This window comes from Amphichorda felina (genome assembly GCF_050947745.1).
Source record: "Amphichorda felina strain 45539 chromosome Unknown scaffold_2, whole genome shotgun sequence".
NCBI lineage: Eukaryota > Fungi > Ascomycota > Sordariomycetes > Hypocreales > Bionectriaceae > Amphichorda > Amphichorda felina.
The window spans coordinates 1,256,665-1,283,824 of record NW_028145048.1 but is presented as its reverse complement, the minus strand read 5'-3'; the positions used below and the strand labels follow the sequence as shown (position 1 = coordinate 1,283,824).

At 57.5% G+C, this 27,160-nt stretch overlaps 7 protein-coding genes across 7 annotated transcripts; 6 read left to right on the top strand and 1 right to left on the bottom strand.

Annotated features, from left to right (window-relative positions):
• Window positions 1-605: 605 nt before the first annotated feature.
• On the top strand, window positions 606-3,008 carry SCT1 (bifunctional glycerol-3-phosphate/glycerone-phosphate O-acyltransferase SCT1; the record flags this gene model as incomplete). Its single annotated transcript, XM_083191437.1, has 2 exons — window positions 606-836; window positions 891-3,008. 2 exons carry the CDS (start codon window positions 606-608, stop codon window positions 3,006-3,008), a joined length of 2,349 nt encoding a protein of 782 aa, XP_083052651.1.
• An 825-nt stretch (window positions 3,009-3,833) lies between these two features.
• ACO1O0_001958 (Sucrase/ferredoxin-like-domain-containing protein) lies at window positions 3,834-5,027 on the top strand (the record flags this gene model as incomplete). Its single annotated transcript, XM_083191436.1, has 2 exons — window positions 3,834-4,226; window positions 4,311-5,027. 2 exons carry the CDS (start codon window positions 3,834-3,836, stop codon window positions 5,025-5,027), a joined length of 1,110 nt encoding a protein of 369 aa, XP_083052650.1.
• A 5,205-nt stretch (window positions 5,028-10,232) lies between these two features.
• ACO1O0_001957 (uncharacterized protein) lies at window positions 10,233-10,727 on the top strand (the record flags this gene model as incomplete). Its single annotated transcript, XM_083191435.1, has 3 exons — window positions 10,233-10,332; window positions 10,418-10,618; window positions 10,690-10,727. The coding sequence occupies 3 exons, from the start codon at window positions 10,233-10,235 to the stop codon at window positions 10,725-10,727; spliced, it is 339 nt and encodes a 112-aa protein (XP_083052649.1).
• A 1,879-nt stretch (window positions 10,728-12,606) lies between these two features.
• On the top strand, window positions 12,607-14,368 carry ACO1O0_001956 (HET domain-containing protein; the record flags this gene model as incomplete). The annotated part of the gene is made up of 4 exons (XM_083191434.1): window positions 12,607-12,649; window positions 12,721-13,223; window positions 13,306-13,882; window positions 13,941-14,368. 4 exons carry the CDS (start codon window positions 12,607-12,609, stop codon window positions 14,366-14,368), a joined length of 1,551 nt encoding a protein of 516 aa, XP_083052648.1.
• Window positions 14,369-17,046: 2,678 nt separating this feature from the next.
• Window positions 17,047-18,079, bottom strand: ACO1O0_001955 (uncharacterized protein; the record flags this gene model as incomplete). The annotated part of the gene is made up of 5 exons (XM_083191433.1): window positions 17,047-17,121; window positions 17,179-17,533; window positions 17,592-17,671; window positions 17,723-17,765; window positions 17,823-18,079. The coding sequence occupies 5 exons, from the start codon at window positions 18,077-18,079 to the stop codon at window positions 17,047-17,049; spliced, it is 810 nt and encodes a 269-aa protein (XP_083052647.1).
• A 1,187-nt stretch (window positions 18,080-19,266) lies between these two features.
• Window positions 19,267-21,652, top strand: ACO1O0_001954 (uncharacterized protein; the record flags this gene model as incomplete). Its single annotated transcript, XM_083191432.1, has 7 exons — window positions 19,267-19,327; window positions 19,393-19,763; window positions 19,815-20,353; window positions 20,405-20,432; window positions 20,630-20,710; window positions 20,765-20,906; window positions 20,973-21,652. 7 exons carry the CDS (start codon window positions 19,267-19,269, stop codon window positions 21,650-21,652), a joined length of 1,902 nt encoding a protein of 633 aa, XP_083052646.1.
• A 3,264-nt stretch (window positions 21,653-24,916) lies between these two features.
• ACO1O0_001953 (uncharacterized protein) lies at window positions 24,917-26,885 on the top strand (the record flags this gene model as incomplete). Its single annotated transcript, XM_083191431.1, has 2 exons — window positions 24,917-25,518; window positions 25,577-26,885. 2 exons carry the CDS (start codon window positions 24,917-24,919, stop codon window positions 26,883-26,885), a joined length of 1,911 nt encoding a protein of 636 aa, XP_083052645.1.
• Window positions 26,886-27,160: the final 275 nt, after the last annotated feature.

The following is a 27,160-nucleotide window of genomic DNA, read 5'->3' as shown; positions in this document are numbered from 1 at the left end:
TTCGTATTGAAATCGGAGTCGCCGCAATACAGTGGAAATGGCCGAGCTGGAGGATCCACCTGCGCGCCCAAAGCAGCAGCCCCTGGATCCTGGAAGGATCTGCGACTCGACAATTGTTGAATTAATATTCGTAAAATATTATCCGTATCCGTACGGAGTGCACTGTATTCGTATCTATTAATGGTGGGTCAGCCTAGGTGCTCCAGAACCCGGTCTGGGCCGGCGCTTGGGGGCTGCTGTGGGTGCTGGGGGCTGCTGATTAGGGGCTGCTGGGGGTGCTGGGGGGCGCTGCTTGGGGGTCTGGAGCTCTGACACTCTGGAGCTCTGGGGAGCCTCCTCTGGAGAAACACCAAGATTTAGTAACATTTGACAGCTCTCGCCTCCCTCAAAATCCACTCCTCCCAGCTTCTCCCACCTTCCCACCTCCATAATAGTCCATCCTCCCTCCACCCGCCGACGCCTCCCCCCCCTCCATCGCCATCTCGCCCTGCACGGGCTTGAAGCCATCAGGAAACCTTCGATCAATTCCCGCCCACCACCTTCTCGCCCCCTCCCCTCTGCGCGAAAACCTCCATCTCCACCCCATCTCGTCAAAAACCCCCGCCATGGCCTCCCAGGCCGCCGGAGGCACCGACGAGGATGCCCAGCGTCGCGAACCTCGCAAGTCTTCCCCCAAGAAGGAGCTCTACCCCATGGTCAACTGGAAGTACGATCTCTTCCTCTACGTCATTGGCAACCTCGTCGATGCCTTCTTCCGCGAGGTTGTCCCGAGGGGCTCCTGGAGGGTCCCTCAGTCCGGGCCCGTCCTCTTTGTCGCTGCGCCCCACGCCAACCAGGTGAGTAGCCTTCCTTCAAGCTGCCATGGGATGGTCCCTCTGACGCCCACGTAGTTTGTCGACGCCCTCCTCCTCCAGCGAACCCTCAAGCACGAAGCCAACCGCCGAGTCTCGCTCCTCATCGCCCAAAAGTCGGTCCACGGCTTCATCGGCTGGGGCTCCCGCCAGGTCGGCTCCGTCCCTGTCGGCCGTGCCCAGGACTCGGCCAAGCCCGCCACCGGCGTCGTCTACCTCCCCGACCCCATCAACGACCCGACCCTGATCCGCGGCGTCGGCACAAAGTTTGGCGAGGGCGAGGGCGAGATCCAGGGCATGGTCTTCCTGCCCCCCGGCAAGAAGACCGCGGGTGCCAGCGTCGATATTGCCCAGATCCTTGGGCCCGAGGAGATCCGCGTCAAGCGGCCCTTCAAGGGCAGGCTGGCCATACAGCAGCTGACGGGCCGCGACGACATTGACGAGAATGGCAACTTTACCAACAAAGAGCTCAAGGGGTGCGCGCCCGGGTTCAAGGGCACCAAATTCAAGCTTGCTCCTCACACCGACCAGACCAAGGTCTACGAGGCCGTCTTTGCGCGCCTGCGCAACGGCGGGTGCGTCGGCATCTTCCCCGAGGGCGGCAGCCACGACCGCACCGAGCTGCTGCCGCTCAAGGCCGGTGTCGCCATCATGGCCCTGGGCACCCTCGCCGAGTCGCCCGACTGCGGCCTCAAGATTGTCCCCGTGGGCATGAACTACTTCCATCCCCACAAGTTCCGGTCGCGCGCCGTCATAGAGTTCGGCGCCCCCTTCGAGATCCCCCGCTACGTGGTGGACCAGTACCGCAACAACCAGCGCAGGGAGGCCATCGGCCACGTGCTCGATACGGTCTACCAGGCACTCAACTCGGTCACCGTCTCGGCCCCCGACTACGACACCCTCATGATGATCCAGGCCGCGCGCCGCCTCTACAACCCCACCGGCAAGAAGCTCCCGCTGCCCGTCGTCGTCGAGCTCAACCGCCGACTGTGCAAGGGCTACGAGCGGTACAAGGACGACCCGCGCATCTCGTCCCTGTCCCACGGCGTCAAGGAGTACAACAAGCAGCTGCGCTACCTCAACCTCAAGGACCACCAGGTCCAGTACGCCCGCATGTCCATCTTCAAGGTCATGTTCCTCACCATCTATCGGTTCATCAAGCTTCTCCTCCTGTTCGTGGCTACGGTCCCCGGTCTCCTCCTCTTCGCGCCCGTCTTTGTCGCGACAAAGATCATCAGCAGGCAGAAGGCCAAGACGGCCCTCGCCGGGTCGACGGTCAAGATTCGCGGACGCGACGTCATGGCCACGTGGAAGATCCTCGTGGCCCTCGGGTTCGCGCCGACGCTGTACCACTTCTACTCCACCCTCATCGTCCTCAAGGTGTGGCACGATCGCTGCTGGGGCTACGTCCCCGGCTGGGTCCCGCTGTGGCTCGTGTACTGCGCCGTGTGGCCCGCCATGGTCGCCATCACGTTTGCGGCCCTGCGCTTCGGCGAGGTGGGCATGGACATCTTCAAGTCGCTGCGCCCGCTGGTGCTGTGCCTGTCGCCCACCTCGGGGTACAACATCCACCGGCTGCGGGTGCAGCGCGCGGAGCTGAGCTCGGAGGTGACGGACCTGATTAACACTCTCGGACCCGAAATGTTCCCAGACTTTGACAAGACGCGCCTGGTGCCGGAGCCGTTCAAGGTGGAGGCCGGAGCGGCACACCCCGCGGGCCACCGCCGGCAGGACAGCGACCAGTCGAGCGTCGGGATCGATGTGGAGACGCCGCCGGCGCTGTCGCGGCGCGCCACGACGCAGTCGAGCCGGCAGCTGCCGCGGCACGACTCGTTCAGCAACATTGGGCACGTGGGCATCTTCTCGACGCGGCCGCCGTCGCGGTCGCGCAGCCGGTCACGGTCGAGCAGCAGCGGCGGGGGGTTCGGGTCGGCCGGGTTCCCGATCAGCGGGTTCACGACGCTGGACTCGGCGGCGGGCTTCGACGAGGCGAGCCGCAAGATCCGGGCGGCGATGAAGGACCGGCGGAGGAAGTCGGACAGGGTCAAGATGGAGATGGGGGCGGACGAGGACAGCGAGGAGGATTACGAGGACGACGGGGGCGAGGACAGCGAGGAGGAGGGCTACGACGAGGCGCGACGGAAGAAGAACATGTAATTTGGGGGACGGGGGACGGGGGACGGGGGACGTACGAGCACGAAGAATACGACGGGGCTGATGAGATGTCTGTCTTGATGAATTTTGTGGTATTTCATGGTTGTTATTATTTGTAGCATGGCAACTATTTAGTATATGTGTTGTTTTTCAGGGATATATACCAGGTCACTGCTCGTACCGGATGGGCTGTTTGGAAGAGACGGCAGGGTTCCTGTACGAGTACTTGCTTTTCGGGAGGGAGTGGTGACGTGTCTCCATGTCATTGATTCAGTCTCTGCCTCTCACAATCTTGCCTGACGAATTTAAACACCCGTGTGATCTGGATGCAACGGCACAAGAGGGCCGGGTGCCAAGACTGGGGAAGGGGGGTTCTGGCAGTTGGGGGATCTGATATGATCTGATATGATCTGATGTGATCTGATAGGATCTGATAAGCCCAAAAAGGCCGAACGGGGGGCTCGGAGTCGGAGATAGGCGGGGCGAATTGACCGGCCCAGATTGCGTCAACGTACGCAACATCAGCAGTCTGTGTGTTGGGGCTGCGCAGGGGGACTGGTATAAATTGCGTGATCAAATGAGGGCTGGGCTCTGCTTCTCTGTTTTTACATGTATTAGAGTCTTATCCAAGAGAGCGAGAGCCTGTTTGACCGGCTTTGCATCGTCGAGGCACGGCAGTCTGTACTCCCGAGTCAGGACCTAGAAGTCGGTTGCTGTTATCAATCAGCCCACTCCCCGCCGCCACCCACCATCGGCGCAATCGGCTCTAACGGCCCCCGACTCTTTTTTCCCGTCCCTCTAGTCTCTCCTCCTCTTCCCTCCTCCACCATGACAGTGGCAGACCCGCCGGCGACACTACAGCTGCCGCGAAAACCCCTCAAGCAGCAGATGGCAACGTCCTTCAAGTCCTTTGGCGCATGGGTGCTCGGCGGCGGCAGCAGCCTCGGCGCGGGGGCCGGCCCGGCGCCCATAGGCGACCTGTTCGCCAAGACGGACCCCGCGACCGACGGCGACGACTGCCTGCACGACTGCGACAGCTGCTCCCTCAAGTATCCGCGCGGCTTCAAGGTTGACGAGAGCGACGTCCTGTACGGCCAGGTCAAGGCCTGGAGCACCCACCTGATTGTCGGCACGGGCAAGGCCGACTGGGTGCGCGATGTGAGCGACGAGAAGGGCAGCGTCATGGAGGCTGTCGACAAGGCCGAGTCGCCGTCCAACGGGGTGAGTGCCTCCATATGAAGACAGACAGTACCCTTTGTGTGTGTGTGTGTGTGTGTGTACCTTGAGGCCGCTGACAGACCGCAGAGGATGATGCTCTCGGCCTCCAACATGCCCACCCCCCACGACACCAGCGACTACAGCGAGCCCACCACCGTCCTCCTCCTCCCGGCCTTCACCCTCATCGACAACGTCCGCCCCTCCAACGCCGCCTCCCTCGTCCGCGACATTGTCAACCACGCCCCCACCACCACCTCGCCCCTCCAACAGCCCGCCGGCCTGCCCGCCCAGGTCGGCGACCTCTCCACGCGCCGCTGCCCCCACAGCGCCGTCATCCTCATGTGCAGCCAGCGCACGCGCGACGCCCGCTGCGGCCAGAGCGCGCCCCTGCTGCGCCGCGAGCTGGAGCGCCACCTGCGCCCGCTGGGCCTGTACCGCGACCTGCACGACGAGCGGCCGGGCGGCGTGGGCATCTACTTCATCAGCCACGTCGGCGGGCACAAGTACTCGGCCAACGTGATGGTGTACCGGCGGCCGAATGCCTTTGGGCAGGACGACGTGGCGGCGGCGACGGCGACGGCGGCTGGCGGCGATGGCGAGGGGGAGAAGAAGGAGAAGGAGGGCAAGGCCGAGGCCGATGCTGAGGCCGATGAGGGTGCGGGTCAGTGCATCTGGCTGGCGAGGGTGCGGCCGGAGGACTGCGAGAACCTGGTGCGGTATACGGTGCTCAAGGGGAAGGTGGTCAAGCCGGAGACGCAGCTGCGCGGGGGGTTCGATAGGTCCAAGGGACTGATGAGCTGGTAAAGAGGGCTCTGTCTTGGCTCTCTCTCGTCCGTCGCCGCCATATACCATCCATCATGAGCAGCCTCGGACGGGGGAGATATCCAGGGACGGGAGGGAGGTGGTGGTTGTGCTACAGGCCGGCTGCGACGTCAGGGGCTGAAGTTGGGGGTGATTTTTTATTCTTTCTTTTGGCATGCTACCATCATAGAAGTACGTATGTATGTCGGGGGCGTTTGAAGGGAACATGGGGTCTACTATTTAGAGCGCAAGCGAGGATAGAAGAGAACTTATTATGCGTTCAAACACACGACTCTTGCAAGGCTCGTACAATATACGGGCATGTACGGACAGGGTTTCGCGAGATTGGATGTGACGGCGGAATGGATGGGATTCTGCCAAGGAACATGGCCAAGACGAACGGGGACATGGGGAAGAATGCAAGCAGGCCACCTGGTCAACAATCGAGTCATCTGCTATTGTTACGACCGGGAGTGGCTAGCTGGTCGGCATGGGCTCGACATTGAGCTTGCTCTCTTGGGCATCCCCTCTGCCGCTCTGGTGTGTTGTTTGTTGATGTGAGACTGGAGATTATGAGTACGAGTACGAGTAGTAGTAGTAATAATAGGAGTAATAATAGGAGTAATAATAGGGGTAAGAATAAGCCAGAGGCCCAACGCGGAACGAGACCGAGTCAGTCGGCGGGTATCTGATACTCGTAGCTCTCCGCCACCGAGTACCGACCCTGGTGCCGTCGTCGACGCGCGCGACGTGGGATGGCCAATCGATCTCAGCAGAGATATCTCTTCTTATCTCGTCCATTCCCGATGGTGTGTGAAAAACCAGCGACGAGGATGAGACATTGACAAGCCGCCAAGAGACGGCCCGCAGGCTACGCACTGCATCAGTGTTGTTCGTACTTTGCCCAATGCCGCCATCGATCCCTCATTGAACGTGACGGCGGGAGAGGCTGAGAGAGAGGGACTATTGCACGATATATGCAAGCTCCGGGGGCCCCTCGGGCGCCTCGGCGGCAGCCAACATGGCACTCGGGGGTCGAGATATGCACCATATGGGCGGAAGACGGAGTCTTATACGCTGGCCTGGGGGGGTTGGGTGGGCTCCGACTGCCGGGACCCATGATCTGGGAACCCAACGCGGATCAGCCCTCTGCGCCCATCACCAGGGAATCATCAGGCTCATCCAGCGGTGATCAGGGTTCCAGCACGAGGCAGCAGCCCATCCTGCGCATCGGCAGAGCGTGCCAAAGAGAAAAAAAACCCAATCCTAGGCGGCTGAAAGAGTGGAGTGGCACTCGCCTTCGCCAGCAGGGAAGCAGAAACAAGAAGGTCCGCGACGGCGGAGGCCGGACTTGCAAGTTGTTGTAGGTAGGGATCGGCGGGCTCGTTCATGCCTCTTGACGATAAGACCGTCTGTTAGCCTCTGCTGCCTTGGATGTGGCCTCGTCCGAGCCTCCGAGGCCATGATCGGCGGCACCCGTGGGGCGATTAGAGAGCCTTTGCGTGGTTACGCGCCCGCGACGTGGTCTCCCTTGGCGACTCGTGGCCAGCCTCTAGAAGAAGCTTTTCGGTGTTCACTGCTTGCCAAGTACTAAACCACTGAAGCAGGGGGAGGAGCCGGAGCTTTAAAACGGTGGCTTGGAGGAGTCGACCATGGCGTCCTGGCTGATGGAGGAGGTGAACTTGCAGAATATCCCGGCCAGGAGACAGAACGGGACATGGGACGTGGCTGAAGAACCACGCCAGTAAGCAAGCCTACTACAAGTCGCCGGCATTCGAAACGAGCTGTCACAAAATTGCTTGATCCTTTCCATGGTAATAACACGCGTACAGAATACACCGTGACCGTGTGGTGGCGTTCTCGAGGCGTTCCAGCACAGCGTCTTCTCTTTCCGGGTTGGCCGTCCTACGGGCAGCGCTGCGTGCCTTTTTTGAGACGCGAGTGTCGAGAGCTCTGAGAGACAGGGGACATTGTAGATAATGCTAGTACGAGTACGAGAATGTGGGTATTAGAGATGATCGGCAGCGAGGGGGTGCCGGATAAGCAATGTCCGTCATGGCTCAACCGCGCACAGCAACCCAGAAGGAGTTGGGGAGGGCGATGCAGGCTGTACCGTAGCTGTGTGTACACGGATATTAGGTCGAAAGACTAGGAGATATACTAAATTAGCAACGGAAGCTGGCGGGCAATAAGCGGATGAACTGTCTTGTCTGGTTCCGTTATGATGCAAGAGGGGAGGCCAGCATGGATCATTTCCCCCGAGATGGCAAGATCTGGAATGGAGGACATCTGGACAGAGGCGAAGAAGCAAAGAGGCAAAGAGGCAAAGATGCAAAGAGGAAGATGCTCGGCACGCCACAATTCCCATCATGACGAGCCGCACGCGCAGTCGAATGCCGTGGACTGGAGGGCTTGGCAGAGATAGACGAACCTGGAACCTTGAGACGTCGACACGACAAGCTTTTGGGGGCGTTCGTCAAATGTGGCAGTTGGGAACTTGGCAAGCCACTGCCAAGTGCCAACATGCCGTGACCCACTTCTTGGTGCTTGGGCCCACTGCACGGCCACTGGGCCGGTTTTTTTCTGGAATCGCTGTTTGATGCAAGTCGATGAAGATCGATGCAACGGATCCTAAACGGTGGCCACCAAAAGACCGCCATTGTCGACGCGACGACGACCAAACGAACCGCCAAGATTCTAGCAGAGCACGCAGACGCACATCGCCATCACCCGCAGACTGCATCCAACTCCCGAACCGCATCCTGTCTGAGACAGTCTGTCTATTCCTGGTGTAATTCTTGGTTCATCAGTGGGCAGTGGTCAGTAGGGCGCTTCACACCTCACTCTTCTACCTTCTGTAAAGGAGCTGCCCAGGCGCTAGATTAGGCACGATCCGAGCCATCTTCCGTCCCGGACGTCGAACGGCTGCGAATGCTACCCGCCGCCTATCGTGTATTTACTATAATATGATATCTGGCTGCGAGCTGGCTGCGCCTACGGCGGCATTGCATCGATCGATCACAGCTGCACTCTCTCCCGGCCGAGTTCGTTTCGCGACCACCTCCTGGTCCGTGATTCACTGTTGAATCTATGGCGATGACTTCATCGTGTGCGAACCTGACACAGCAGCCAAGCTAGACTGGCAAAACATCAGCAGTGAGGGCCAACGGAGGCCTCGATTGACAAATCCTGGCTCCTCTTCGCCCAGGAAGACCAGAAAATCCTCCAGACTGGCTGTTCCTGCAACGCTGGTGCGCCGTCGCCACTCTCTCCGTAGCCCGTCGGAGGCCTTCAGACAAGCATGCTGGATGGAGGACGTAACAGACGTCGTCACGCCAGCTGTTTCGCCCGTGGGCCAACCGCACAACCGTCGTGGATACGGAGCAGGTACGTACCTTTCTGGCCCTGGACTCTGGAGGAGGCTCCTGGCCGCCAAGTTTCGGATCCCCTGCCAAGCCGGCTGTTGAGTGACGCCACGGCAAGGCCACCCCTGGCTGAAGCCCCCCACCCCTGGGAGCCCCTGGCACCTTTTGGGCCCCCAGGCACAGCAGCGAGTCGCCAGGAACTGCTGCAGAAGATGCAGAGATGCAGAGACGCAGAGATGCAGATGGATCATGGATGTCACTTCACCTCTACGGGTCCCCCCCCAGCCAGTCGCATCACACTGATCGGCCGTGGGCCCTGAACAATTTTCTTCTTCTTCCCTGATGCCTTGGTGCTTTAGGCCCTCTGGCTGCTGGGGCTAGAGGCGCACAGCAGCATGTACTGCTGCACACCACAGCGGGACGTGGGGATTTTACCTTCGACTCTTGTTTCAGAGTTTATACTCGATGGGAGGTGCTGGCTGGTGGTCTGCGTCCGTGCGGACGCGACCTCGACTGGCATGCTGGTCTTATCGCTCCCTCCCAGTGTCACTGCCCCCGGTGTCACTGCTCCCGGTATTATTGCTGTGTATCCGTATATACATGTACATGCTAGCACTCTTGATGCTGAGAGACGTAGCCCGTACCTTGTGCCTTGAGCGCCCCATTCGTGGGCTGATCCTTCGAGCCTACCTCTGTGGCTGGGATATCGGTCTACGGAGCAAGTGGGCATCACCAACGCCCATCATTCCCCGACTGGCCGGATCAGCCGTAATTGCCTCCGAAGGATCAGGGTCCTCCATGCCTGCGAGTACTCGTCCTGCGTGTCCTGTAAGCACGTTGGCACGCAAGGACCTGGCGCGAGAATGGCGAGACGGATGCCGCCCGGGATCCAGTACATTCATTCGCAGCAGTACGGATAGTACTCGTACTATCCTAAGTTGTTGGGCCAGGGTTGGCTCCTGTTCGGCTGTTCCTACTAGCTGCGAGGGTCTCCAAACCCACTGCTACCCTCCACCAGGGGCCAGTCGCTTTTGGTCGCAGCGGCGACGGCTGTGCGTGCTGAACCCACTCCCCCCAGGATGGATAGTCTGGATAATCGTCCGCCCTTAGCACGCCTCTCCCGCCTCTCAGTGACGCCAGACAGCCGGTGATCAAAGTCCATCATGGCGATCCCGATTTACAGTATCCCTCCGTATCCGGACCACTGCATGGCCGCCGTTCTGGCTGCCCAGAATCGACGCTCTTGCTGCTGGCCTCTTGCGTGGTGCGGTAGCAACGATATGCTGATAGCATATACGTAGTTTCCACATCATCTTTGGCCTCGGACATGCGTCCCATCTTTTTTTTTCCCCCAGCACCGCGTCCCTCAGCCTCTGCAGCCATCCCACGCATACCTCACGCTTCCTGCTCAGTCAAGGTCTTGGCCGATCTATCTCTGTGCCCAAAGTACCCTGCCAGCCCAAGCCGCCTAGCCCTACACACTCCCACACCTCCCACTACCCTCCTCACCTTGCCCTCACCTCGCCGGGTCCCGTTCAGCCCGAGTGGACGGTGAATCACTCCATCCCATTCCCTGCACGTACCCAGTACCCAGTACCCGGTACCCACGTCCCGTTGTTTAAGGCGGCCCCAGCTTGTAGTACGCTCGCATATATTTCATCCATCCCTCGCCCTCCTTCCTCTCTCACCTCTTCAACTTATACCCCAACCGTTCCTTTCATCTTCCACTGTTGTTGTCCGTGCCGGCCACGCAACATCTCTCGCTCAACGCGGATCAAGTAAAGAAAAAGAGAAAAAGAAAAATTTCAAAACCACAAAACATAAAAACCCACCAGCCGTCGCAATGAAGGTCACCGGTGCTCTCGTTGCTCTCGCCGCCGTGGCTCCCATGGCCTCTGCCATCCCCTTCCGCATGGCTGATTTCCTTGCCCCCATGGCCCGTGGTATGTCAACCCTCTTCTCTCTCCATATATATATCACCTTGCTTCCTGAGCACCATTGAAGACCGAGAGCTAAGATTCCACACAGCCCCGGCCCCCGCCGCCGAGCCGGCCCCTGCTCCTATTCCTCCTCCTCCTGCTCCCATCGAGCACCCCGTCTTCCCGCAGATGCCCACCAACCTGACTGCTCGCTCCGTCAACGACACTGAGCCCACCTTCAGCAAGCGCGCCTTCATCCCCCAGGGCTCAGAGGACCACGCCAAGCGCTCTTTCCACAACGGCATCGAGGGTATGTGTCTTCACCAACCTGGCCGGTGGAAGCTTTGTCCACCAAGACTGACTTAAACGCAATATATCTAGGCCTCAACCGCCGCACCAACCTCACCTTCAAGGCCTAAGTTCCGTTCCCCCGGCCCAATTCCAATCCGAGGGAATCCAGACCCACGAAAACCCCAAGGCGCCACCGCCCACCCGTTGTTCGCCTTACCCCTTTTTCTTTGCGAGGTGGGCGCGCGCCTCGAAGGCCTCCTCCCACTCTCTATCTACCAAAGGCAAACAGGAGCTGGATTTCTCGACAGGGCAGGAACGGCAAGATCTAGTAGAGGGTGTGTGTTTTTGTGTCTCCGAGAGCCAGGGGTAAAAAAAAACAGACGGGGAATACATGTTACGGGGTTCTCCTTTGTCTACGCCTGGTTGTTGCGCGCTCCTTTCAACTACCTGCGCTGCGTGCCGTTGAAATTGATGGAGGGGTGAAAGGGGAGGATGTGCTGGTGTGGAATGGCTGCTTTGAATATCGGGGGAAGAAGACCCCGTGTGTGAAGAGAGCCGTTTGAATGATACCGAGGGGGGGGGGTTCTATCCTCGATTAACCCCCGCCGCCCACTTTGCCTGCCTGCTTTCTTGCTTGTTTTCTAGGTTGTGTTTTGCCATTTTACTCTGCTTCTTTGCCCCTTTGAAACAATAATAGAGATAGAGATAGATTGCGACAAAGCCTGCTGCGTCCGCGTCTGTCCCATGTGGAGTAGTGATATTTGTACCCCTTTTCTGACATATTTCGAGTTCTTGCCTAAAGGAAGACGTGAAATTGACTATATCATATTGCCTTTGCGCCGGTGTATCATGGTGACATATCGCGATGGTGTGGTAGTGGCGGGTTTCTGAGTGACATGCAAGCCCGTCCTCAGCAATGGGCAGCGCCATCATGGCGAGAAACTTCCCTCTCTGGAAGACCTCGGGATCCGCCCCTGAAAGATCCCCCGAAGATGGACTGGGCAAAACGAATTGCTCCTCGTCGCTTCTTCTTCTTCTTCTTCTTCTCTTCCGAGCTGTGCATCGGCGCGGCGGAGATTATCATCTGCTGGGTATGTGCTTGGCAGCGCGGAGTCCCGATGACCTTCTGGTTTCAAGCTCATCTGCCGGCAGTGCATCCATGGGCGTTTAATCCCTCCTGCCTCTTTTAATGAATGCTGGTTGGTACGGATAGCGGATAATAAGAATACGGAGGGCTACTTACAGCGTGTAGTAGTATTGCATGTGCTCTGCAGTTAATCCCCCGGCCGAGATTGCCAGCCACGCCCTACCAGGCACGGCACTTCTCTGAGTGGTGGCCCAGGGCTCAATTTGGATCCTTTTGAGGCGCTCCAAGTGCCGGATTGATCAATTGGGTGGATGGTTGGTTGATCGATGGATTTACCCAGAGAACAGGCACATTAATTTCCCCCGATCACAGTACACAGACAACACCAGTGGCTATGAGTACATAGACGGCACAGTCACCATAAAATGGGCGACATATGAGAATATTGAGATACTAATAGTCCCCCCCTTCCCCCCCCCCCCCCCAAAGGGGAGAACGCTTGGTGTGAGGCTGTCTTTCATACATATACTGGGAGTTATCAGGGGTGAATATACTTACACAGTCTACTGGGTATGGGTGGCAAGGTCGGCCACAGCGGCGCATCTCTAAGGGTCATTGAAGCGTAGAAAAAGGTGTCACATTATGCCTGTTATATTAAATTCATCTATTAGGAATACGAGAGGAAGTCCTCTTCTGAGGGACGGTGTTATATCATGGTGAGAGCGTTGATGGTGATGACCAACATCACTGATGTGTGTATCCATATGCGTACATGTTCTCCGTACATGTCAGCCCAACACCATCCCTGTTCCATAACTCGTGATTCGCGAAGCGGCTAGGTTTGCCGCACCAGGGAAGCACCTGCTGCTTCCACTGGCACATCAACTGCACGGACGAGAGAAAGCGCGCAATGACAAAGAATGGTGACCACGCGATCCGAGTTCGCCAAGCGACATGGGGCGAGTGTAGATGAATTACAACTTCACGACAACTCGATGTCTCATCATGGAGCCACCCGAACTCGACCAACTCAGAGTCGCCAACGGGGGCAGCAATCCAGCATGTGCCCGGGACACCCGAATATGAAGCCCTTTCATACACATGGGGATCAGCCCACAGCCGCAGGGCCATCATCGTCGAGGATCCAGCCCTGAACACTCGAACCAAGCTGCTCGTCACCAAGAGCCTGGCCATTGCCTTGCACCATCTACGCTACCGAGACAGGGCCAGGGCACTCTGGGTCGACGCCATCTGCATCAACCAACAGGACATGGCAGAGAGGAACGCACAGGTGCAGCGCATGCCGCATGTATACCGCCTCGCCCACCGCGTCGTGGTCTGGCTCGGCCCGGGTTCTCGCCAGAGCAGACTGGCCATGTCCACCCTGGGCTATCTCGGGGGCCATGTCCAAGTCACGAGGCAGAACCACCTCGTCAGGATGCCCGGGGCCGCCGAGTGGGACTGGTACGGCCCCATGAGCGACCTCCCCTACGACGACGAGACGTGGCGCTCGATCCTCCGCCCTGCTGGGGCTCATGTCCGAGGGCCTGCGCCGGCGCATCCAGGCCGACTACTCGCTGCCCGTGGGGGCGGTCTACCGGCGCATAGCCCTGGCGCAGATCGAGCACTTTGGCCGCCTCGACGCCCTGCGCGGGTGCATCGACACGGGGATGGAGCGCATCACCGCCGCGCCGTCCTGGGTGCCCGATCTCATCCTGCCGCCGCCGAGCTCCGAGAGTATTCGGCAGCAGTTCTCGGCGGGAATGTCCCGGACTGTGGCCCGGTACGCTGACCCTGGCATCCTAGAGGTCGCTGGTGTACGGGCTGGCCCCGTCACTGCCGTCCAGGGGGAAGCATCGCAGAGACTGGGCGATGGGCTGGAGCTCGTGAGGGGGTGGGGGCCTGGCGACCTCCAGCGCCCCTATCCGGGGGGTGGATCGTTGCTCGACGCCCTTGCCATGACGATCTGCGGGATGAAGGTCGTGGAGCGGCTCCCCTGGCTGCCCAGGCTCCCCACGCTGGAAGAATGGAAGACGTACTGCCAAGAGGTCGTGGTGGATGGCGAGGAGCCACCAGGAGAAATGGGCCGAGTCAATGGACTGTATATATCCGCCGTCGAAAGCGTGCTGTACAAAAGGAGGTTTTACTCCACAGCAGAAGGGCACATAGGTTTGGGGCCTGAGGGAATGGAATCCGGTGAGTCGACTGTACCTGGTCTTGAAATAGTCAAAAACGAGCCTTGTTCCGCTAACAGGCACAAACTGGAGGAGACATTGTCGTGGTGCTGTTGGGTACAGCGCCCCCATGGTATTGCGCGAATCCCCCAACGGAACCTATATCGTTATCGGAGAAGGCATGGTATACGGCTTTCATGACGCGACATGCATACTTGGATCCCTCCCCAAACCCTGGATTGCGCAAGTATTCCTCGACTCGACCGGAGTCACGAGTCTATATCGCTTCTTCAACCCGGAAGCGGGCCAGTTGACCGACGAGGACCCTCGCTTGGAACCGCTGCAAGGTTGGGAGCGTCTTGATGCAGACCGGACGGCAGACGACCCGGAAATATTCCAAAAGTTCAGGAATCTCTCTACCGGAGAGGTCATCAACTACGACCCAAGGATGTCGCTGGATGCATTAAAGTCGAGGGGTCTTGTCACGAGCACATTTTGTTTGTCATGAATAGCGCTAGGGTCCCGTAGTAACCACATGTATGGGCTAAGAGCCGTTCTCCCCCCCCTTTTCTTTGGAAAGTACATCGCAATCCCCAGAATACTTTTTCGAGCTATCATCGGTACCTGTATTGCGCCCCGCTTGGGTGGATATATATGGGTTGAGTCGATGTTGGATCTTGCTGACGCAAACCGTGACAAGGCCAGACCTAGCAATAGTAGCCTTGGAGGTGTGCGACAGAGTCACCATCGGTATCATCAAATGGTGTAATTCTATCCGTACTCCGTACTAAAAAGAGTCATTGAGCGGGCCCATAAAACACTTTACACCGTCATCTTTGCCTCCGCCGGCGCCAACGGGCCGGCCGGCCCCACTCTACTCTAGCCGACTAGCACTCGACTCCTTCAACGTCACCAGCTTCCAGCTTTTAGGCACCCGCCATTCCTTCCATGAAATCTGAACGTCCATACTCCTCCTTAGCCACATAATGGCTGGTTTCCATGACGGCATATCCTTACCGATCTGCCAATCGGCCTCCTCCCCTAACGGAAAGGTGGCGGGAATGTGTGGCAAGCCACTCGGCCTTCCGGACTGTTAAGCTCCACATGTACTAGCACTCGAAGTCGCGTAGGATCTGACGATTCCTGTGGGCTCGTGCGAGCGCAGAGCTGGCAAGAAAAAGAGACGATCTAACATACTCTGACACTGCTACGTAGATGCCAGCTGCAGGCCCGTCAGCTCTCAGGGCTGGGTTCTTTTTGCCCCCGCCGCGGTCGATCACTAGTACCTTTATTGAACCGTTTCAATACCGTCAAAGTCAATACGGCAACCCCTTTAGTCATGGATATTGGGGGTCATGGTAGACTGCTCTTTCCGGGACATTTTCTGGGCCATCTTATCGGCTGGCGGTTTACGAGGTGAATGCAGGCCAGTAGACTCTGCGGGTGGTTGAGAGCGCCACATCGTTCGTTGGGGCAATGAGAACAACATGTCAGACGAAAGAGGGGTCATCAGCAAAGGCATAGCTGAGACCTCATTGAGAGGCAGATCAAAGCAGTGGCATCCCTAGTTGGGTGTCATTGTTTGCTATCTATCCTAAATCGTGCTATCCGCTTCTCATACATCAATTCTCAAATACACCACTCCCAGATCCCAGTACAAGTGCGCCTGCTGCAGAATTCCACAAACTTGCTCCCAATAAATCTATGAACCCATTCAATCGTCCCATATGTCCCATGTTGTTGAGATTTGTTTTTCGTAAACCCATATTCCATGATATCAAATGCACACGCCGAAACCCCGTGAAACAGCATCTCCTTTAGATACTGTACATCGGTTCCTGATATGGCAGACAGCGCCATGTGTACATGGCGATAGATGCTCGATGCCTGATGGCTCCGCCGCCGTCACACGCCGTAGGCGTGCGCGCAGCTCCTTCGACAACTCCCCGGGCTGGAACTTGGAGCGCTTTCTTAGCCAGACCACAGCCGGGGCAACCACCGCATCCGGGAACGGCGAGCGCGCCGCAAGGTTGGTTCGTCAGTCCCCATCCGTCAGATGGCTGCTGCTGTTGCTTGATGACGAGGTGACGGACATGTGGGTCCGCACCTTGTGCACCAGGAACCAGATGCCGAACGAGACGAGCGCCAGGAGGAGGAAGATGACGATGACGATGATGGCGATGGTGTCGTTCTTCTTCACCATGGTTGCTGTTGGGCGCCGGTGCTGGCTATGGCGGCTCGGGTGGGGGGCGTGTAGGCAGAGTAGAGGTGCTGGGCCGGCTGACGTTTGAGAGGCTCGGGACGGACGCCGGCGAGGATCCAGAAGATAATGTCCTAGATTGGAATTGTACCCGGGAAGGGGAGGGGGGTCTAAAGTCACACATTAGCTTGACATTCCGGTGGCCAAGATGGACTCGGACATACCAGTGCCTGACGAATTGAGCAGACCAAGGGTGGAGCTCCAGCAGTGTGAGTGACGAGCGAAACCAAAATGTCCACCGCTTGCACAAATAGCGAGTTTGGTGTAGTTAAGGATACAGGCAACTGGCGACAGCAAAGTCTCAAATATCCAGGAGCAGGAATTGAGTTTGGGCCAGGTGGAAGAGGGAGCTGGGGATGCGCCGACAATGGTGACTGCAGCTCTGGGCTGCAGTTATAAGACTGGTTGCCCCGCCACCCGTTTTCCACGTCAATAAAATGGCAAGGCTGGGCCCGCGTGGATTGTGGGTGGGTCCCCGTCTTAGCTGGAGTTTAGCCCGCTGCAAAACCAGAAAACCGCCTCGCAGGGGTATATCGGCGCCTGTGATTGGTCCACAACAGCTTCAAACCGAGCTTGCGCAGGATGAGCTCCGATGCAGCTGACGAGAGCTCGGTAGCTCTAAAAGATTTTGAACTCGACTCCACCGGCAAATCCGATACGACCCCCGACTCTCGAGGTCAGCCAATTCTCAACCCCCCATTTTTCCTACCGAAAGATTCTTATCATACAGCAACCGTGGGGGATATACACGTGGGATGCCCGCGCTTGCTTGCAGTGGTGAATGATGAAGCGGCGGGGAATTCTGCCAGGCATATCCGTAAGCCATTCCTTCGCGCCTGGTCCAAACCTCCGAACACCAAATTTCCCCGAAACGCGAAAAAGTCAAAATTTCATACGCTTCTCCCGACCATTTGGTTCGTCGAAGCTCAATCGTTATTATCGGCCAAGGACCTGTTCTCCTCCCGGATGATTCTCACGTGTTGCTCGTAGAAGCGCAACATCTGCTGCTGTTAGCTCTCTGTTCCTCCCTCCCCGAGATGATGACCGGGAGACCCTACCTTTTGTGGGCATTTCTTATAGATGACTGAGGTGTCGTGCTTCGTCTTCTGTCCGTTCTTCCAGTTAAGGTAGACCACAAGCTTCCCGCTCCCCTCCTCCTCGCACGCGTCGATGTACTCGATATCGTCTTCCCACGAGCCCGACGGCGGGCTCCACTTCTTCGCCGTCGCCGGAGGTGTCGCCGAATCGGGGTGGCTACCAGTCGTACGTGATCGTTTCGTCCCGGCACTCTGAGCTCCCGCCGACTGCCGAGCGCGCTTCTTCCCCCGCGCGGCCTTCTCTGTTTCCTCGAAGATTGCTTCGCGGCCTCCCACCTTTTTAAAGTACTCCTGGAGGATCTCGACGGCTGAGTCTCTGCGGAAGAGTGGTCAGTGGGTGAGCTTGGGTAGAGCAGGCCAAGGTCTGCGCTCACGATAGGTTCTCCTCCGGCTCCCATGTCAGGTCTTTCTTGCTGTCGTACCCCTCCCATTTTACTTGGAATTTCAGGTTGCCCTTTTGCGAAGGTCAGCATGCCAACCCTCCAGGATATGGGGGTGCGCTAACATTCTCGTCCACCATGTGCTTCTTGATCGCCTCCACGACGAACCTGTCCCGCGTTAACCCAGCGTCGAGCGTATGCCATCCGCGATCCTTGGGAGCTCACATGTCCTCCTCCTCCTCGTCCTCCTCATCCTCGTCCTCGTCCTCATCCTCCTCATCGTCTTCGGCGTCGATCTTGTTATCCGCAGCGTCGCCGTTTGGGGCGTCCATCTCATCTTCGTCGTCGCTCGGCGAGGGGGGCCCGATGCGGAGGGGCATGGGGAAGTCGCCCGAGTCGGACTGCTCGTCGTCACTCAGAGCTACCACATTCTTAGCCTTCTGTTTTGGCCTGTCGCGAGGACGTGCGACGGTGCGCGCCATTGCGACCGCGGGGTATTCAATGACGGTGGGTGAAGATTTGGGTAGGTGGTGCAATGGAGGGGCGCGGTGCTGGCAGTGTGGTGGTCGATCGCGAGGACGGCGCAAGGTGCACGGTGCGGGTGCAAGGGAAGAGACGTACCAGGAGGCATTTTGTGTGGAAATTAATAGGGCGATGTGAACAGCTGCTGGTGATTGATGCGACACAGGCTGCGATTTTTTTGCGGCTGCTAGTCGAGGTTTGCGCGCGTGCTGAGCGGCCGGTGACGCCTCGCGAACTTCGCGTCTGAACGGAAAGTGACGAGGCTGGGTGGCGGGCTTCCCGTCGCGCCGCTCTCACGTGACCCCCCATATCCATCACCTACCTCACCACAACTCGGGTGATCTTTCCCCATCTTTCCATCTCGATAACACACAGTGAATTTTCCATCACATATGGGTCAAGCGAACGACGAGGCACTGTGGGGCCTCTATTGATGGAAGCCACTTGTGATCATGCAACCAGAATGACGACACCCACAGCCCATCGAGGAACTACTACGGAGAGCCTAAGCTCTAATGCACTCATTGACGTGGTCAAGGGATTGCACAAATGGACAAAGCATTCAACAGCTCAATCTTTCTCTATCAAAGTACAAATATAAGCCTCGAGACCAATAGCGGAGCTCAGCGTCACCCGTGCCTGGCGGCTTTGGGTTGCTAGTACTCCGTACTACTACTCCGTACTACAAGCTTTAAGTCTCCGTCGCCTCCACGTTCCAACCCCGCAATCTATAGGTACTGCCCCACAACTTCATCCCGACATCTGACACCCCCTCGCGCCCGCCACTGTATTAGCCGGATCAGCAGACCTCCATCTTGTGTGCACACCAAAATATCCGCGGATCGGGTACCAGCATGATGCCAATTACCCCGACCACCGGGCCATGTGCCGTTATTCTGGGGCTCGATCTACTCACTCCCTTGTTATGTCTCTTGTCTTGTTCGCGCCTGCTTCGACTTACTTATGGTGAGAGATGACGTAGAGAGCCCTACCCTCTTGCCCAGGTAGAAGTAACCTCAAGACTTTGCTTTTCGAGACGACGCTGGGGAATAGAACGTGTGAAAGCTAACGCATACCCCGCGAACGTTGCTCAAGCTACGGATACTCTTGGTTATTAAACCCATTTTTCAAAACCACGATATAGAATATGCTAGGCTTACATCTATTTTTCATGTCCTCATTTTTGTCTATGGGCATATCCTCCCAAGGTCTGGACAAGACGCGTGCTTTCCCCGATGACTTAAAACAACACTTTTGCTGACTCCTCGAGCAGACCTCGTCCCCTTCAAATACGAGCGTCTTCCGCTCGGCTCCATCAAGGCCTCCGGATGGCTCCAAGATCAACTTCGCTTGTCTGGCGATGGCCTGGCGGGCCACATGTTTGACTTCTACCGCTATGTCGCCAATTCCACCTGGATGGGCGGTCAGGACGAGTACAGCGACCTAATAGAGTCGGCCACTTACTGGTTCAACTACATCGTTCCTCTCGCATGGACCCTAGATGATGATCGTTTGAAGGAACAGGCGAGGAAGTTTCTCGACCACCAGATTGAGAATCAACACGAGGATGGCTGGCTTGGACCTGGCAAAACAAGGAACGAGCGTGTCATATGGCCCCGCAGCTACCTCCTGCTAGGGATGATGGTGAGCTGTCTATTGCTCCGTGATTGCAAATGGTATAGCTAATGCCCATAGCAATACGCCGAGGCTGATGCATCGCAGACGGAGCGAATTGTTGACTCGATGCACAAATACGTGGACCTAACTCATTCCATGCTCAAGAACAACTTCACTGGCCTGATTCCCAACCCGAATGAGGATGACACTTTTGATAAATACCTATTTGGCGTGGCTCGTGCACATGAGTATATAATGTCTCTCGAGTGGCTTTACGAACATCATCCTCGTGAAAACCGAGATACTATCAAGGAGGTGATTGACCTTATGTTCGAGGGAGCCGTTGTTGGTGGACGCGACTGGAATGAGTATTTTACTGAGGAAAAGTTTCCTAAGGATGGCTTGCCCAGCTATGCTGGGCCCGATGAGGGCTTCTCTCACGGAGTCAACACGGCTGAAGGACTTCGTTATCCTACCGTCTTGTACAGATCGACGAAACAGCAGAGTCTCATCGGAAAGACCCACCAGGCAGTTGAGTTGCTCAGGACATACCATACATCTCTCTCGGGAAGTGTCATTGGCGACGAATATCTCGGCGGACTGCACCCGTACCGAGGGTGAGTTTACAGACTTGAAACCTGGAGGGCTGCTTCTCTGACGGCCTGCAGCTCCGAACTCTGCATGACTGTGGAGTATGTTCTCACATGCTTGGCTCTACCACTTCCATGGGACCAACATCTTCGCAGACCTTACCGAGCGCGCGGCTTTCAACGCCCTCCCCGGCGCTGTGACTGCGGACTGTGAGTTGAGTCCGATCCTCCAGACCGGAGTATAAGAATTAACCACGCCTAGGGTGGGGACACAGCTACATTACCCAGACCAACCAGCCTTAGGCTAAGATGATCGACACGAGTGACAACCCATGGTACAATGTTGGAAACTATGGTCTCGTCTACGGACTGGAGCCGAATTATGTATGTGTGAACTGCGGTTATTACACCTGGAATTTGACTAACTCGTATCTTTAGCCTTGCTGCACTGTCAACCACCCGCAAGGCTATCCCAAGTTCGTCGCCCATGCCTATAGCAGGAATGGAGACGACGGTCTCGTACATGCGCTGCTGAGTCCTGTCGCTGTCCAAACCAAGGTCAAAGACGGTGACGTGCGTGGTATGTGATACATCCGTGTGGATATGACCGAAGCATTCAAGACTTTGAAGTATTAACTGACGACAGTGAGCTGTGATACCAACTACCCTTTCTCTGACCAGCTCAACTATAACATCGAGTCTGATACAGACTTCAACTTCTTCATCCGAGTCCCCGAGTGGGTCGTTGTAGACAAGGCTACCTTCAAGATTGGCGATGACAAGGCCAAGCCACTCTCCCCCAACAATGACAACCTCCAACAAGTCGAGATTGAGCAGGGAACTACCAAGCTCACCGTGATTTTTCCTATGGAGATCAAGACGGTCACCCGGGGCGCATCCGTGGCATTCTATCGCGGCCCGCTCCTCTACACGGCCGATATCAAGCACAACGAGATCAGGTACTCTCCTCTACATTATGGGACTCTAGAGCCTCTGTCCGCAGACCAGATCCACCGTGATTCCTACGACGCCATCTTCGAGCCTGTCTCGGAGTGGCGATTCGCTGTCGACCCATCGACCGTAAAGGTCAACCGGGGGGATGAAACTGCCGAGCTTCGCAACCCCGTCTTCGTAAACGACGGACCGCCGACCAGCCTCGAGGTGGAAGCCTACACCATTGACTGGCCTGTGAAGAACGGCACGGCTGCTAGCCCGCCGACCAGTCCCACGGTGGACCCGTCGCGGAAGAGGACCATCAAGCTCATTCCGTACGGCGCTGCAAAGCTACATATTGCAGAGTTCCCCGTTGCAAAGCTGGTGGCCTAGACCCGGAGACTTGCCAGGCGGGCTGTGTGACATGTGATGCTCGGTACTTTGTACTTGTTGCAATGGATGTCGGCTATACCAGTAGTAGACACCCAGCATCAGCTATTATGTCCCACACGACCGAGTACCACTGGCATGCTTGCCGGGCAAGATGAGGCTGTCAGCGTCTCGGGTCGTCCGCCGAGATGCCTCGCCGTGCCATCGATCGGTGCGAGCGCAACACCGTGCAGCAGCTCGGGTAACGGCTCTGCCAAGGTGATGCCGGCCATGTGCACAGGCAAGTGGTCGAGGATGACCCCTGGGGCCTACGGCACGGCAGGGTCAATCAAGCAACAAGTGGGTAGGTAGTAATAGCAGCAGCGACGGACGGAAAGGGTATCATATGCCGTCGTTGTTATTGTTTTTTTTTCCGTATCATGGTTGGTCGTAAATAAAACCACGCGTCTTCTAGCCGGGATGGTACGTGTATCCGCACATCCTCCAGATACATGTTACCTGCTGTGTGTGTAGTAGTAGACGCCGTGGGCTGAGACTGACTGGAGGCATATTCTGCGAGGGATCTGGGAGTGTGCCAAAGGCAGCCAATGAGGGCGGCGAATTGGGCGATGGAATAGCTGCAAATGGATAGGGGTTTTTATTGGCATGGGAGTTGGGGGTGGGCGGGCGTCAGCGGCTCCGTGTTGGCCGCTGTCTCCCGGACGCATCGTTGATGATCCAGGGAAATGAGCAGTGTTTGGTATGAGAATAGAAACATCTGGCCAAGACTCAATTCTGACGGACACGTGAGGGGGAGAGCGGGCAGCAGATGAAGCATATTCTATAAGTACTCGTAGTGTTATACTATGTACGTATCCGTAGTACGGATGGGATCTGGAGAAATAGGGGGCTTGTCCTCGGAAGTCTGGAAGGCTGGAAGCAGCGGGGATGATGCATGTTGCGGCCTGCCCAGTTGGTCGTAGGCGATCGGGCGGATGGTTCCCTGAGTCCCCTGGTGGTCGGTGCCATCCATGTAAGCAGCATTCACGACTCAATGTGCGTACGAAGTACTCCGTACTCCGTACTAGGTATGTAATACTCGTAATTGCTCGGTAGGGCAGAGGGCAGACTTGCCAGGCTTGTGAGCACAGATCCGGGGGCTGTGGCTGTGGAGGTGCCGGCTTCAAACATGCGAGCCTTGCCAGAGTCAACTCGGTTTCATTCCAGGCCGACCGGTGTACGAGTACGAGATCAGTGTACGGGTACAACTGGGTACAGAGTGCGAGTATTGTGTAGGTACATAGTAGTAACTCTACTACGAATACGGAGTACGCATCGAAGGAACTGCCATGGTTCGATCCCCGGTGTGCAATTGGTTGCCAATGGGCGGAGGATCTCCCGGGAACTGCGCCGATCCATGGTGGTATTAGTTGCAATTTGCAAAAGGGTCGAAACTTTCAAAGGGCCCATGTGCAATGTGCGATAAAAGGGAGGCGCCACGGGTTCAACGCCAGCGTCGAGTGACTCTATCATCTACTAATACGAGTATGTATGTACGTGCTAGGGTTATTTCCTCCGTCTGCACGCCGCGACACCCCAATGCACCTGTTTCTTGTTTTTGCCCCTTTCTGCACAATCCAGCATGCAGGCTGGCCCACAGGCTACTTGCGATTATGGACCATTGGGCCAGACCATCGGCATCACGAGATGACGAGCGTTGAGACCAGGCAGGGTCGGGGGAGGGGCGGCCCCCAAGGCCTGTGTTGGGGCCTGTGGTGATCTCCCGCGGTGGTCCCTGGATCACCTGGATGATGACTCGATGGGAGCCATGGCCAAATGGGAGGAGAGGGCTGGGAGGTCGGGCGGGAGCGGGATTGGGGGCATGAGATGATGAGACCAAGTAACAAGCAAAGGGTCCTAGGAATAACCCAGGTCACCAACAAGATCGCTGAGATCACTGGGATCACTGAGATCGCTGAGATCGCTGAGATTGGCGACCATGCTCAGCCTCCAACGGAATGCTCGCCCGATCCACCAGGTCGCGTCTGCGCCTGAAGCTGCATCCGATTGACCGAGACGAGATTGACGACGGCCCACGGCCGTTTCGAGTCTCGTACGGAGTACCTACTCTCGTGCGAATGCCGTACAGACACTCGCGTCGACAACCTCAGAGGCTCAGACGCAATGAAACCACGGGAGATTGACACAGACGCCATCCGACAAGCACGTTGGCCATACTAGTACTACTAGTACTATGTAGTTAGTATGTACGTACTCTCGTACATGTCAAGCACGCGCCGAGCATGCAGACACGACCATGTGAGTCGATAGGAGTGAGATAGTGCGAAGTATTAGACTGCAGGTGCATCCTCGCCAGTCGACGGCCGATGCGCGTCCCTGCAGCTTGGGGGGGTCTAGCAGAGTTGCAATGAGCAACTGAGACGATCCATGGATGTCCATGGCTTGATGGATGGGCGGACCAGCACGAGCCGTCCACGCGCGGGTGCTGCTCAGGTTCCCCCGCCCGGTAATAACCCACTATAATCACAGCCTGGGGCCCTTGGGCCAGGGCAGAGGCCCCAGCGGGCAGTGGAGTGGAGTCCATGTTTGCTGCAGCGGCCAGAGCTCCAGCGGCCAGAGCTCCATCCCTCCACCCACTCCCAGCGCACCAGCTCCAGGCTCTCCAGGCCTGTGCCTGTAGCCCCAGGGGCTGGCAGGCTGCTTTTGGGGCCCTGGGGCGGGGGGACGGGAGTTTTGGGCGCCGCTGACTGGCCCATGGGCGTCCATCCCGTCTCCTCGTACTGGCTGGCCGACCGGGGTCCCACCCCTGAGTTTGGACCTGAGCTCGGGGGGGGCCCTTTCAGGGACGAGACTTCCAGCACCTGTACGGGCTGAAAAAAATCACGGCTCCTCCTCCTCAACTCTCCCAACTTCTTCCCCATTGTCCTTCTTCTTACATAGTAGTTGCTCAGTCGCAAGCCTGCAGAGGGTCCTTCGACTTGGCTTCCAATCTTTCATCCAATGTCTGACCTCTCCGCCTGAAGACCACCGGTCCCCCCCCTATTGTGCTCTGGGCAGCCCTGTCCTGGCCTCTACACGCTCGTTTTGCAAACCACCCCCCCCTTGGTTGAACCTCCCAGTTTCTCTTCCCAACTCTCCTTATGCGCTCTCGCTCCTAAGGGGATTCGTTGCTCCTCCGCCTTTCCCAATAATCGACTTTAATACACCAGCACGGTCCCCCCACAAAATACAAAAACCCCCCCAAAAAACCCCTTCTCCTTCAAGGCCATGGACGATTCCAGCCAGCATGGAGACGACAAGACGCCCAAGTACAGCGCCCCAAAGGACAAGAACTGCCCATACTGTGGTCAGGCCTTCACCTCTTCCTCCCTAGGCCGTCATCTCGACCTGTACATAAAGGAGAGGAACCCCAAACGACCGGACGGCATTCACGATGTCGACGCTATCAGAAAGATGCGAGGGAGCATTACTCGCCGACAGCCCCGCGGGTCGCTAGGTGCCCCCCGGAGAGGCGTCTCTACCCCGGTCGACACTTCCAAGGGCTCCTCCAGGAAAAGCAGTATGGCTCTCGACAGGGACGTCTTCGGGTCGTCGGGCATACCCAAGGACGGGCAGTACGCTGTGGACTCGACCCTGAGCAAGTTCCCGTACCCTGCACCTCGATGGGAGGTGACGGGCGTAATAAACGACATTGATGCGGAGGGGACCCCCGAACCGGGCAAGCGGCCAGCCTTGTCGAGATCTGTGAGTAGGCAGGTGGCCCAGAAGGCTCAGTTCGATGTGAAGCACAAGTTGGCCGACGCCATGGATACCGCCCGAGCTGCTGAGCTTGCCCTGCGCGAGCTCATCAGCTCCTGGCGTGCTGCCAAGTAGGCCTGCCCCTGCAGTATAATATCAATTTCTACCCTTACTGACAGAAAACAACAGGCAACAAATCGACGCCACCTCTCTACCCTTCGACTTCGATCCTCTCTCCCTCGACTTTCCTGCCCTGACTTTACAATGCCTGGAGCCTCCCCCGACACTCTTCTCCTCCACACAGCATCCCACGTCCACCTCGTGGTCAGTCCAGTCACCGGGGCATCGCGAATACGAAGCGTTACGATCATACTTTGACGAGCACTTCAAGTCGTGGAGGATTACCTGCCTCTCAGCCACCACCGATGCCCTCGACGAGCTCACATACCTGCCTACCAACGGCCCCTCAAGGGACAGACGTGAGCAGATCCGCAAGGCCGAAAAGTCGGCCGAGAACCTGGAGCAGCAGGTCAACGAGCACCTGGAGTCAGCGTACGCCGTGTGGGAGAGCCTCCCGCCGGCACGGCAGAACGAGGTCTGGATCCTGGAGATGGCGCGGAGTGTGGGCAGGAAGCACAAGGAGAGCGAGAAGATGGAGCGGGTGCAGCGCAACCTGCGGCAGGAGAACGCGAGCCTCAAGTCCCAGATCGAGCAGCTCAACCGGTTACAGCAACCAAGGGAATACAAGATGCTGGCGCCGCAGGTCTTCCCCATAGACAAGGATGCCCTGGCGCACGCCTACGAGCAGGGCGTCAAGGGTGCGTCTCTGCTCGGTTTCAGCCTGGACGATCGGGAGCTCGACCTAAGTACCCTGGTGACGCGGTCGATTGAGCGTTGGAAGACGGTGGTGACATCTGCTCGTGGGAGCAACGGGATGAGTGCCCAGAGACCTCTAGGGGAGCAGTCCAGCCATCACGGCAGCGAAGACAGCCTCAATGGGCAAAGACAGGGTCGGAGCCAGTCCAACACTCCGCAGCAGCAGGCGCAGCCTCACCAGCCGCCAAAACGCCAGTCCACAGCCAGCACCAGTGGCGCCGTGAGCGAGGTGACGACATCGGGGAACAACACCGCTCCGCCCTCCGTCGAGGAAACGAGTGATCAGGACGCCGACGCCGAGATGGAGGATGACGACAGTTTTGCCATGATGGACCACCACCCGTCGCCCCAAAAGCAACAGCCTGTGCCAGCGCCGATGCAGCAGCAAGCCCCCCTCGAGGTACCTCGGACCAGAGGGCCCCCCATGCAACCGCAGCGGGGGATCCCCGACCAGCGGTTTATGATGCAGAACGGCACGGGCAGCCCTGTTGGCAGAACGGCCATGAACATGACCCGGTCGATGCCCAACATGAATATGGCTATGCAGAGCAACGGAATGCACGCCGGGGATATGGGCATGGCCATGCAGGGGATGCGTGGCGACCCAATGTACATGGAGTAATATTACGACAGCAAAAACAGGACCCATTTGCTCTTACCGACCAAAAAGGGGCTCATAGTCGCTTTTTCTAGAAAGCGGTTACAGATTTAGAAAACAGGAGCCTTTGCCTTTTCTCCCCCCTTGTCTGTCTTTTTCGTTTCTTCCTTTTTAGCGGCTGCTATTTAGGCATCATCCCTTGGGGGGGCCATACATGTATCTAACGAGCGGCTCAAGATACTGAGCTATCATAACTATCTGCTCATGATGTCTTAATATGAATACCATTCACTGGACTT